The sequence below is a fragment of the Pinus tabuliformis genome, chromosome 3_2 (assembly GCF_031772625.1).
Source record: "Pinus tabuliformis cultivar Carrire ecotype Pingquan chromosome 3_2, CPIR1, whole genome shotgun sequence".
NCBI lineage: Eukaryota > Viridiplantae > Streptophyta > Pinopsida > Pinales > Pinaceae > Pinus > Pinus tabuliformis.
In genome coordinates, this window is record NC_142302.1 from 1,085,929,527 (window position 1) to 1,085,943,320 (window position 13,794).

At 39.0% G+C, this 13,794-nt stretch overlaps 1 protein-coding gene across 1 annotated transcript in view; it reads right to left on the bottom strand.

Annotated features, from left to right (window-relative positions):
- RANBPM (SPla/RYanodine receptor (SPRY) domain-containing protein) overlaps window positions 1-13,794 on the bottom strand; it is a 264,798-nt gene that overhangs the window by 38,624 nt on the left and 212,380 nt on the right. The window contains exon 9 of the mRNA XM_089417491.1: window positions 5,481-5,540. Within this exon, the coding sequence (XP_089273617.1) occupies window positions 5,481-5,540 (60 nt within the window). The remainder of the gene's footprint in view (window positions 1-5,480; window positions 5,541-13,794) is intronic.

The following is a 13,794-nucleotide window of genomic DNA, read 5'->3' on the forward strand; positions in this document are numbered from 1 at the left end:
TAGGTCTTTGCTACCAATATACGCAGAATCATGTGCATAGTCAAAAACTTGACAGTATGCCAACAATGACCCTAAAAATATGATTAAAACATATTCTTTTGCCTTTGTGCTTACTTTTATACAGTGTTGCAGGAAGCGCCCCCCCCCCCCGGATCCTAGGCCGGAATCGCGTCCCGTACGGAAGTGTTCCGGAAGCGCCAAAGGAAGCGCGATTCCAACTTTTCCGAAGCGCGATTCCGCATTTTTTATGTGCTTCCTGGTTTTTGAGAAGCGTTGGCCCCGAAGCGCGCTTCGGAGGGCGCTTCGGGCCTCCGGAAGCGCCACGCTTCGGGCCCGGAAGCGCACGCTTCACGAGCGCTTCCGAAAAATCCGCGCGGGCTAAGGAATGACACTTCATTTTTTTTAATTTTTTTTAAAAGTCAACTTAACTTGCAATGAGGGGGTGGGTTAGGGTGAGTTTAGGGTGAGTTTAGGTGAGGAATGAAAAGCATAAAGCTCCCATTCATTCCTCATTTTCTCACTTTGAGTTTATGAGAGTTGGAGAAGAGAAGAGAGGAGAGGAGAAGAGAAGAGAGGAAAGGAGAGGAGAAGAGAGGAGAGCTTGGAGGAGTGAAGAAGGAGGAGCTAGGAGAAGGAGGAGGAGCCTGGAGCAAGAGCTTGGAGGACTTCATCTACAAGAGCTAAAGAGGTAAGTTCAAACCCCAAACTCCCTTGTTTTTTTGAAAAAAAAATTGTATTTTTCTCCTCCCTCTCCTACTCTTTCCCATTGTTTCTACTTGCTCCTTTATTTACAGGTTGTCCACCACCTATATCCATATTCCAAGATGGTGTTCTTTTGGCTTCTATGTATCATTCCACTCTTGGTTTTAATGATGGCAAGGGTGAGGAATAGAAGGGAAGAGGAAGGGGATGAACTTGGTCCTAATAGTAGTGACCCAATGTATGATGAGGAGGAAGGGTTTAAAGAGGAAGGGGATGAACTTGAAGGGGACACTGAAGCACAAGATGGGAAAGGTACATCAACACCCTTGTGGAACTATGTGACCAAACTTGATGGGGGAAAGGGTGGTGGATCTTACAAATTTGTGTGCCCTCATGGTTGTCATGGAGGAAAACCATATTGTGGTTCATATACCCGTCTGAGGAGGCATCTTTGTGGGGTGCTGGACAGTGACGAAAAAAAGGGTTCTGTGGGGGTACAAATTTGCCCAAACATTTCAACTGAAGAAAGAAGAAAATACATCCAAATAGAGATGGCTGCACAACAAAAAAACAAGAAACAAAAAACTCATTCTGAATCAAGTGCAACCTCTAAATTTGGTAGTTGCCCATCTCCTCATGGTACTTCTGCAACCTCTGGAGGTAGAAGAACAATAGGGGATTTCCTTAATGTTGTTGGGAGGGATGATGTGGATGGAAAGATAGTCCGTTTTCTTTGTGCTTGTGGTGTACCATTCAATGTGCTTCGCTCTCCCTATTGGCATGACATGGTAAAGGCCATCAATGAAGCCCCAAAAGGATACAAGGCCCCCAACTATGAGAAAGCTAGAACAGTGTTATTAGAAAGAGAAAAAGCTAAGGTTCAAAGAGCTTTGACACGTTTTACACATGAGTGGGTGGATTCTGGGGTATCCATTGTATCAGATGGGTGGACAAATATTAGAAACCAACATTTGATAAATGTTCTTGGTGTTTCTTCTAGTGGTGCAGTATTTATTGCATGTCATGACTCCTCCTCCATCAGTGCAACTGCACAAAACATTGCAGATCTCCTATTGAAATCAATCAAAGATGTTGGTCCGAATAATGTGGTTCAAGTGATCACAGATAATGCAGCAAATTGTAAGGCAGCAGGAAAAATTATTGAGCGTACTCATCCACACATCTTTTGGTCTGGGTGCCTGGTTCACACATTGAACCTTTTGATGCATGATATTGTGAAACACAAAGATTGTGGGTGGATTGCTGAGGTTTACAGGAAAGGGAAGCAGCTCATTAAATTCATCACAGGGCATACAAGGGTAAACTACTTCTATGGCACTTACTCCAAGTTGCAATTGCTTAAAATTGCAAAGACAAGATTTGCTAGTTATTACCTCACCTTTAGGCGGCTAGTGAGGGTGAGACAAGCTTTAACTAATCTGGTGTGTGCTGAAACATGGGATGAAATTAACACTAACACAGATGGTGCTAATGCAGTCAAGGACACTGTTCTTGACAGTTACTTTTGGTCACAGGTTAAATATGTTTTGCAATTCACCAAACCAATTTATTACATGATCAAGTTTGCAGATTCAGATCGACCAGTAATTGGGGAGGTGTATGAGCAAATGGATAGCATGTTGGGGCAGATTAAAGACATTGTTGAGCCTAGAGATACCACCTTGTACAATTATATTCGTGTAGAGGTGCAAAACCGATGGGAAATGCTAAATATTCCATTGCATGCATTAGCATATGTTTTGACACCTAAATACTATCATCCATCATGGCTTTCAACACCAGCACCTGGGGGGGGAAGCAGGAAAAAACCACACCAAGATAGAGAGGTTCACGAAAAATATATGGCTGCATTGAGTAAATTAATCCCTGATGAGGAGGAGGCTGCATTGGTACGGAGACAGGTGAGCAACTATACGCTCAACACTGGTCCATTTGGGAGCATGCATGCAATTCAAGATCGAGAGACTTTTTCTGCTCTTGAGTGGTGGAACATGCATGGAGGGGATACTCCACTTCTACAGAGTTTGGCATTGCGGGTGCTATCACAGGTGGTAAACACTTCTTCTGCAGAGAGGTGTTGGAGCTCTTATTCTTTCATCCACAGTGTTAAAAGGAACAGGTTGAATTTAGACCGGGCAGAGAGGAGTCCCATTACTGTGAAGATGCAAAGTCTAATAAAGACTTGTTGATTTGGGACAAGAATCCAGAGGAGCCCAATTTGGAGGATGGAGTGTTGCGACTAGAGCAATTAGAGGATGCTCTTATCCAGGTATGTCCATTGTGGTATGAATTTTCCAATTTTCCCTTATAAAGCATTTCTCTAATTCATGTTTTTTATTTTTTTGTTAACTAGTGTTTTTTTTTTTTGCATGAATTTTTTGAGCGATTCTAGGATGATGATGACCGTGTTGATATGCCACCACCCCCACCCCCATCTGGTCCCTTGGTTCCTAGGTTCCATGGTTCAACACCAACAGCAGGGGGTTCTTCTTCATCAGTTTCAGTGCCACGACTTACACAGGGACCATCTTCTTCATTGCCACCACGTGGAGGCCCGCCATCACGTTCTATTCGTGGTGGAAGGAGGAGAGATTAGTAGATATATTCACAATCTACTACTTTTTGTCATAGATTACTTATTAGACTTGTAGACTTGTGAATTTGAATTTTGAACCTTTTTGGCTTGGCGGTGACCAAGTGACATATTTTGTAAACATTATTATTTGAATTTTGGACATGACAAATGTTGACAATTGCTCACTTGCTAGATAAATCATAATATGCTCTATGTTTTATGTTTTATAATATGCTTAAATGTTTTATGTTTTATAATATGCTTAAAAATTTGATGTATGTTTGTAATAGCTAGAATATAGATGATTGTTGTACATACTAGTAACTACAATGGAATCATGGATGCCATATCTATCTTGATTTATGCAAAAATATGCATGTTTTCATGTCTTCTACAATTAATTTGGTATTTGGGATGTTTGTTTTGAGTATAAATGCAAAAAAATATAAAAATATATATATATATATAGCAGACGCTTCCGCGGACGCTTCGCTTCCTAGATTTTTGGAAAATGACGCTTCCGCGCTCCCGCTTCCGCTTCCGCGCTCCCGCTTCCGCTTCCGCGCTTCCGCTTCGCTCCCGCTTCGTGCAACATTGCACTATATATTGGTATCACTATGCCACCATTTGGAAACCAATTCATGTATCTTATATGAAGGAGAAATTTGGATCTGTTCTGAGGCAGCACCGAGGAATATATGTGAATCTGAGGCTACTTTCCGTAATGCAAACCTGAGGCCAATCCCTGTCATGCGAAGTCGCAGGCAACCAGCTCATGTGAGATTCTGAGGCACTTATCTCTGTGCTGATGCAAGCTTCTGAGGCAATTTACTTATGTGATGATTCAAGTTTCTGAAGCAGCGTATCTCTGTGATGATGTGAGCTCTTGAGGCAGCTTATCTCTGATTTATGAACAGTCTTATGGATAGAACTTTGCGGCAGCTTGAGGACAACCTTGTGACAGACTTCAAGAAGACTATTGCTTGTTATGGAGGGCAGACTTGGCACTTGAAGTCATACTGGCTAGTTTGTTTATGAATTGATTTCTCTTGTTGACAAAGATTCTATAAGGAAAGGATTGTTGGGTTTTATGTGATCTCTGCTGTCTTTATATGTGCATAGTTTAATGTATAATTGCATGATGACCTAATTGAATGAAGTGAATGCTAAAAGCAAAACATATATAACTGTCACAAGTAATTATCAAGATTAGAAATTCAACATTGAAATTATATTTCAACATGGCAAAGATGGTAGGTAAAGATGTCGAGGTCACCCTGAATAAAGAAAAAGGTTGTCCAAAGTGGCCCATGAGGAAGGGCAGTTCAAGGGAGGGAGGTTGTCAACCTAAGGGAGAAAGATAGAAGGGAATGGTCAGCTAAGGCAATGGGAGTCACCAATAAGTTTAATGAGAGTTCTCAACATTTCTTGAAGATAATCTCATTAAGAAAACAAGATTAATGAGAATTCTCAACATGGATTCTACATTAGAAAATAAGCAATTCAGAAAGTTGTTATTTCTAGTGAAAGCATACACTCTATTTAACCTCAAGCAATAAGAGGAATTCTAATAAAATGATTTCAATCATTCTCCCATTAACAACTCTTCAAGTAGTTTTTGTTACAAGTATGTGCTTTTCTTTTGGACCTAAAATGTTTTTGGCATAGTTCTATGAATTTTTATCTTTCATGCACACTAACCATAACTCTAGGCAATTCAAAAACTTTTGAGACGACATGAACAAAGATATAAATGAACTAAATAAAGGCAATAAACATTGGAAACAACTAACATGCAACAGAAATGCTTCAAAGAAAAATGTTTATTCAAGACTAGAAAATCCATTTCACATCATGGCAAATAAGAAAACCTATTGAATTTTTCCAAGTGGTCTTGCAATGTTAAAAAATGGCACCCATGACTTCTACACGTGAAGTTAAAGATGTGCATCAACAACATTATACGCGAACATTGCTATCACTTGACAATCTACAAACAAATAACTCTACAAGACCCAAAATCCTTCTAGAAAAAAGGTCAAGACTTTACTCCAGAAGTAAAAAGAACATCCATACATATTAGGAATCACAAAAATAGGAAGAAAAAGTATCAAGAAATATTCAAAAACCATGATTAATTTCTCTTTTCTATGAACATAAAAGAATGGAAAGAGAGAATCACCATAACAAGTTCGATGTACTTTTGACAATGAAGAAGGAAGCAAATAGTGGACATGTCATCCTGCATCACAAGTTCAACCAAAACCAAAACCATGAAGCGCTCTTCGACATAGCCATTGGAGGGCATAATCTAGTAATGACTTCAGTCATATATTCCAAAAATAGTGGTCATATTCTAGATATATCAATAAAGAAATAACAAATGCCAGCAATCATAATGGAAATCAATATAATCCTAAAAGGGAGTACACAGCTAATTCTTTTAATTCATTTATACACAATAACTACCTGCGTATTCTTTTCTTGCTCCAACAAATTAGAAGTGGAAAACCTAATCAAAGCTTATCATTCTTACATAGGCCTTGGAGAGATAAATAACAAAAGCAAAAATCTCCAATACATAAGCCAACAATCCAATGAGCATAGGAATTTAAGAAACATTTTAAAAGATATTTGATGGATTAGAGTGAACTCAAATGATAAATATCAATCCTAAGGTTTTCACATAAAATGGTCAAGAAATTGAAATAAAAATATTCAAGATTTTGTACTTTCAGAGGGCCAAACCCGCAAACTAATATATAACAATCCCTCCAGTAGACACACATTTTGTTGAATAAGGTTTAAGAAGCGAACCAATACAATCTATTTTATTGGCTCTTATTCATTACTAACGCTCAAATCTAGCTATACCAAAATCTATGAGTTGGATCAGATAAGAACAATCCCAAGGACATTTCCATGCCAACGAGTGAGATGACAATGGAAACATGTCTTGCCTTGGAATAGGGTATGCAGGTTGAAATGTAGAGAAGGTATTATTTATGATTTAAATAAAGACTTGGCAACCCAGCTCCTTCAGCATGTCTGTACATCATATACAAAAGAAGTTGTGTAGTACAATATTACAAGTTACAACCAAAGTATGGAAAAAGAAGCCTATAAAAGCTATTGCACTACCAATCTCTTGTTAGAAGAACAGTTGTATAATATCATGACCAATAAGAGTGTAATTCAAAAAGCCTTCTATCAAATTTGACATAGCAAGGAAGCCCATCTCTATGATGATGAGAGGCATCAACATTTGCCTTTTAACAAAAAAGAGCAGGGCTGAAATATATTTCAAGAGAAATGTTAGCATAAACTGAAAATTATTTGAAAATCGATAAGGAGAAAAAATAGAATAGTGAGATGGAGGTCAAAAGAAAAATGGCCTTTTCATATTTCAGAAGAGTTGAGGAATCAACTAATAGAACATCCGAAGTAAAGGAACACAATCCATAATCTAGCCAAGGATATGGTTAGATAAAGAGGATAGTCAAGCAAGGAAACCGTCAATAATTTGCCAGATAATGTTACAAGCTATGGACCCTCTGTGACCCTTTATGTGAAATGGTTGTTAAAAGCTACAGAACATTGCATTTCAAAAAAAAAAGCATAACGCACCTCCACAAAATTTATTCAAGTATTAACAGAGTGCTTATGAAAGGCTCAAAAAACCATGGAGATATCAACGAAAGAGAGTGGACTAGATAGGATATGCTCTCGATCATGTTGAACAAGGGACAATACCATGACATAATGGAGGCTTCCATTCGCGAAATATAATAAACAACACTAAAACAATGTACAATGGAAACTGTAGCTACAAAGAGCCATGGACATATCAAAGGGAGTGTAAACTATATAGGATATACTGTAGATCAGTTTTTCAAAAGTTGGAACCAGAACCAATATTGGAACCAGCCAAAGGCCAGAGCAAAACGGAACCAACACGAGCCTAGGGTAAAAACAGACCAAAACCAGAACCAGGCTAGGGTCAAAGAAGACTGGAACCAAACTAGTTTACTAATAATAACATGATATAAAAAATTTAAATATCGCATTGGGGGGAAGGTAGTCTTCACCTAGGATTCAAGGATTTTTTTCGAGTCTTGACATCTTTTCACCGCAGGTTCATTTACTACCAATCTTCTGTTTTTCAGGTACCATCAACTTTATCTTAGGGATGACAGAGGGCATCACCATCAGATCAGATTCCTAAACTATAGGCTCACTGATGGCCAAAATCTGGTCTCAGACAACTGCAAATTAGTTTTTGACCAGCGAGGGCGGGACACTTGTGACCCATATATGCAATTCTCGAAGCTTCCCCTAGTTGTTTTCGTTCCCTTTAAAGTCTCACCTCCAAAATGATATTCAATGAGGTGGACTATGTTGGCGATAGTCGTTGTCCAGATAATATTTTTCCAACATATCAGGAGCTTTTTCCTTACAAACACAGACTGTTGCATCATGGGCTTTCACATGGAGGATTAGATCATCAAATTAAGGAAGTTGACATTGGTAATATTTCCGCTTTTCGAAATTCCTTGTCACTCAACCTGCATTCGTCGACTACTCCGGCGCATAACCATGTTCATCCTGGCATTGTAATCCTGCGAAGAGTGAGGCAGGGTAAAACTGTCAAAGCGCGTAAGGATGCCAAATTGGTTAGCGTGAAGGACAACTAGTCAAAGCAAATCCCGGACTTATTATCGAAGGCGATATTTGGCAAGTTCATAGTTAAAACCATGAGGCCCATTTTGCTAAAAGAATCGCTACAGGAATTTTGGGAACCCTACCTAGGTTATATGTCAAAAATCCACTTTCTCACTCAGGTTTGGTTCTCTTCGAAATATGGAGCAGGATGTCGAAAAAGTTCTAAACAAGATTGGCAATGGGGGATGTTAGGGCTTCATTTGCAAATGGAAGATAGATTTCGACTAGAGTAGAGCCAATGCATCTCCAAAAACTTTGGGCAATCATCACTGGCCTACCCTTCGTTTTTGGTCTACTGAAGGTCTAAAGGTGATTATTAATAGTATATGTCGAATTCATAGGCCTTGAACTAGATTGCTTGACAAAGGACGACGAAAGATGTGCATGGATCTTCCTCAGGAGCCTCCTAGGGATACTGAAGTTACGAACATTTCGTAATCCCCTCCAAACTATGCTTCTCCTTCAGATGTTGTCCAAGTTTTGACAAATTCTCATTCTTTGACACTATGCGTTCCTGAGATTGAGATACCCTCGATCTCATCCACTCCTCTCAACCCTCTCCCCATTTCGATGCCCGTTGTTCCTTATTGTTCTTCCTCTTTGAAAGTTGTTGTGTTATCCCCTTCAAAATCATGGGTTTCCTCCAAAATTGGTTTACCAAATGCCACTAGGGAGAGTGAAGAAAGAGTCCCATAGGCCCTCAGGTCCAAGCGTCACCCATCGTTTAAAGCTACCCAAAGAGGTGGTATGGAAAACCGCAGAAGACTCCCCAAGGCTTTCTCAAATTGGTCAAATGATGAACCTCTCCAAGGCTCGATTGAGAGCCAAAGAGGACATTAAGAGAGGTAAGCAATCAACCATTGTGGGGACCCTTGGAACTAGAAAATCCCCATCGAGAGCAATGAAATGAAAATTATTTCTTTCAACCTTCGAAGTTTTGAACGAGGCACACAAAAACTCGTCCTCCATCATGTCTTGGAGCTTCATAAGCCATAAATTGTTCTCCTCCAATAGACAATGTCATCTGGTATCAAAGCTACATCGATTTTAGAGCATTAGTTAAAAGGATGGTTTTTCAGATCTTTAGATGCAATTGGTCTCTCAGGTGGCCTAGCTACGGTCTAGACCCCATATCTCATATCTTTATCCACCTCCTCCCACCTCAATATGATAGCAATCGAACTTGTGTGAACAGAAATGAATACAGTTTTCATAATCGTGAACATTTACGTTCCTTATTCGGAAAGGAAAACCTTCTAGGAAGATTTGGGGAACTTGGGATTCTTAAATGGCAATAACATTTTTATAGGAGGCGATCTAAACTTCGCCCTCGTTAAGGGAGGCCTAGGAACCAAGGTTGTGTTGGGATGCTCTCAAGGCATTTTTTGCCTATTTTTTGGACTCTAGTAAACTCATGGACATAACGCCTACTAAATTATCTCCCTTATGGCACAATATGCAATCGGGTAATGATGTCGATCCAAATTGACTTGATCACTTCATTCTCTCTGAAGCTATGATGACTTCCAACATTAAAATAACCACTTGGATCGACCTAGGACGAATTTCAAATCACAGCCTGATCCTCCTCAGAATCAAAAAAGATGATAAAATGGCGCCCCCTCCATTCTGCCTTAACAACTCATGGCTTAAATAGGAAGATCTCATCAAGATGATTGAAACATCATGGTTACATTGACAAGATGATCCACATGTCTCTTATATGCACTATTCTCCAATAGCTTGAACATATAAAAATAAAAATCAAAACATAGAGTAAAGCTTTCATTGAAAAAAAAAAGGCAATATTAAAAGTGATTGAAGATAGGATCGTCGATAGATTCCAAAATAATGTTATAGGCATTTTCACGCTGAAGATGTTGGAATCTTTAAGAACATTAGAAGCTGAAAAAAGAGATATGTTGGCCCACAAAGAAGAGCTTTGAAGGCAAAAGACTAAATGAATTTCAAATCACAGCCTAATCCTCCTCAGAATCGAAAAAGATGATAAAATGGTGCCTCCTCCATTCTGCCTTAACAACTCATGGCTTAAATAAGAAGATCCCATCAAGATGGTCGAAACATCTTGGTTTGATCCACGTGTCTCTTACATGGCACTATTCTCCAGTAGCTCGAAACATATAAAATCAAAAAGCAAGACATAAAGTAAAGCTTTCATTGAAAAACAAACGGCAACATTAAAAGTGATTGAAGATAGGATCATTGATATATTCCAAAATAATGTTACAGGCATTTTCACACTAAAGATGTTGGAATTCTTAAGAAAATTAGAAGCTAAAAAAAGAAAGATGTTGGCCCCCGAAGAAAGCTTTGGAGGAAATACAGTAGAGCAGTCTGGATAATGGAAGGCGACAAGAACACAGTTTTTTCACAATCTCGCTAATGCAAGTATTGAATACTTTAGGTCTCTCTTCTCGTAGCCCCCTGGATACTCGAACATGGAGTCTTTAGAGGTTCTGAACCTCTTCCCTTCATCAATAAGCAAGGAATCAAACAATTGAATGGAGGCATAGGTAACAGAGGAAGAGGTTCGCAAAGCATTGCATTAATGGAAAAAGGAAAATGCCCAGGACCAAAAAGTATATTGTTGAGTTCTTCGTCGGTTTCTATGAACTATTAAAAGAAGATATTCTAAAGGTGTTTCAAGAACTACAGAGCAAAGGCTACATGCATGTGATTACCAACTCCATGTTCCTCTGTTTTATCCCAAAGAAGCAAGATTCCAAACCTTATAATGATTTTCATCGCATAGCATGTTGCAAAGTTTTGAACAAAATCATCTTGATGCAGTTGAAGACCATTTTGAGCGACATATATCCGAAGAACAATTTGGATTCCTCCATAACAAACACATACACGACACTTGCTCAGGAGACACTACACTTGATAAAGACACATTCTTGAATGGTTGTTTGAGATTTGTTCCATGGCTGAGTAGGCCAAGTTGTTTTTAGTAACACAAACATAGTTCGAAGGCCGAGATGCTAAGTTAATTTGAGGCTTGTTCTAAGGGCAAAACTAAGGATAGAATTGAGGCCAATTATGAGGGTTTGATGATGTTGAGAAATATAGGGCATTCAATAAATGACAATTTTCTCTTCTTGATAATTGCTTGTGATGCTCTTTTTCTTCATAATCTTATATTCAATCCTTCGTTAGCTTATTAATGTGTTCTTTCATCAAGACAATTACCAATATGTAATAATAAAAGAGACAAGTGACACAGAATATAGGTTTCTGCAGCCAAGGCCAAAACCTCTCACCTCTTGAGAGGAAAACCCAATCAAAATTCTTCTTCTTATGTCTTCAATTGATAAGTACCAAGACCATGACACAGACCCTTGACTCTTGTATACTTCCAAGAACCTTCTCACCAACCTAGATACTTTGCCTCTTCCTTTGCTCTACCTTTCTCACACTACTTCCCTTGGCTCCTTCTAGAGAACTCTGCCTTTATCCTTCTTACTGCTTTTCTTTGGCTTTCCCTAGAGAATCTCGGTCTCTAGGACTTTCTTAGCTACCTCTAGAGAGACTCGGTCTCTACTTTGACCTCCCAGAAGGTTCCTTCTTTTGTTGCCCTAACTTCACAATTCCCAAAAGATTTTGTTGCGCAGACTTCACACTACCCCCGAAGATTCTACTACCCAAACTTCACACTGCCCTAGAAGAAAGTCTTTTCGCTAGCCCAGAAGAAACCCTAATTTTGTATTACCTAAAAGAAACCCTCTCTTTCTTCGCACTTCTCCTTCTCTCCCTTCTTCGTACTACTGCTTCTCTTTCTTCTTTCGCACTTCTTCTTGTCTCAATTAAGTCGAGTTTCTTGCCTTCAAATGGAGGACGAGGTAGGCTATATATACACCTCCTTCACTGCCATTTAGGTCGACTTGACAGCTAGAGTTAGGCCGACTTGATCTTGTGGCTTCCTTATCGTTTTTAGGCCAACTTGAAGAGGTTTGGTGACAAGTTCTTGGAGGATACTTTACATAGATAATGTTGACCTTTTACAAAGTGTAACATGACTCCATTCACACGACAATGACTCTTCATTTTATGACTAGATGACAAATAAATCCTAAAGACTCTCAATTGGAGTCTTGACTCAAAAACAAAAACCCTTGCTCATGAAACCCATGAAGCAAGTCAATAAAATAGTTTCATTTTTCTTTATTTACATCTTATTTCATAAAATCATATTTACGTGTCATTATGAAGACCAAACCTAGTTACACTTTTCAACACTCCCTCTTAACTAGGGAGGTATTCATAATGGTACCTTGGACTTTCTCAATCTGAAGAATCTCTTAAGAAGAATTCAGATTTGTAACTCATTTGTATAGCATCATATCAACCAGCATTGTTACATAGCAAGGCCTTGACTAACAGCTCCATCTCTCCACAAGATCTGAGCTCAATGCTGGCGAGACCAATGATTTATAGACATACTCATCATTGTCTCTCTCGGAACATACCCCACCCGAGTTCTCTCAGGGTATGCTCCATGAGGACTATTCTTATCTTGGACTCCCCAGTCCTCAAAGAATATTGGTCCTCCATGACTGCTCTTTCATGGGATGCCCTATCTCATCCCCAAAGAGTATCGGATGCCAAATGATTACACAATCCTCCATTATGTCTTCCCAGGTGAAGACCAGAATGACATGTCTATCTCTCCCTTTCAAACCAAGAGGACATATTCCATTAAAGGAATGTACTCATTCCTATCACACAGGAATGTACCTAAGCTCCTTGCTTAGGAATTTTTCAAGTTTCTTCCAAGTAAGAAACTTCTTTTCAGGCTCCCTCTTAGCTAGGGACCTACCGCAGCTCCTCATGTGGAGATCTTGGAACAATCAACTGCTTGAAGAGCTCCTTCCTTTGATGTCATGAATTTCTTCTTCGTCAAGGAGTCTTCATCTTTTGGGAACTTCTACATAGGGCACAGATCATCCATCACTTTTATCCATGAGTTAGTCATGTCCTCAACTCATCAGAAAGTGATCCATCAAATTTCCATTTGCCTTTGCTTCATGTCATTCTGCTCTCATGCCATATTTCTTGGAAGGACATTACATCCTTCCATATGGTCTGCTTGGAAGTCATCCATAGATTTCCCTTTCGCAGTCCTACATAAGCCCATCCAAATATTAGTTCAAAAATAATCAATGAACACTTCAAATCAAAATTACCTTTGTGATGATTTTTCACCATGACATCTTCCTGTAAGTATTAGCATCCAACTCGCAAATTGACACATCTGCCACAAATATCCATTGTCAAGGGTCTCTATCTTTTTTCGCCTTCTGTCAGAGTATTCACATCCTTCCGGGAGATCTTCTAATCAAATTTTCTTAGACTTCATATGTTGAATGCCTTCTACCTGCTTTGCATATTAACACAATCTCTTCCTATCTTTTCTCACACACTTCATTCCTAGGAGCTTCCAATCAAAGTTCCTTAATTGTAGTCAGCTTCCTTATGATTCATATGAGAACATATTATGTTGATTTCATCTAGTGTGACTTATGCTTTGCTGCAATCTTTCAAAGGAGGAGATTCTTTCTTCTTTTGATCATATTTCCCCAGATGGAAATAGTGAATCATATTATCTGCAACCATATGACATGACTTTCATAATAATCTATGTAAGCATACATACCTCATCTTCCTTTCGATCATCCAGACTTCCTATAGCAGCTTCATTCGAAAGGACTTTATCCTTCAGACCTGCTTTCTTGTTCTGTCATCATACCATC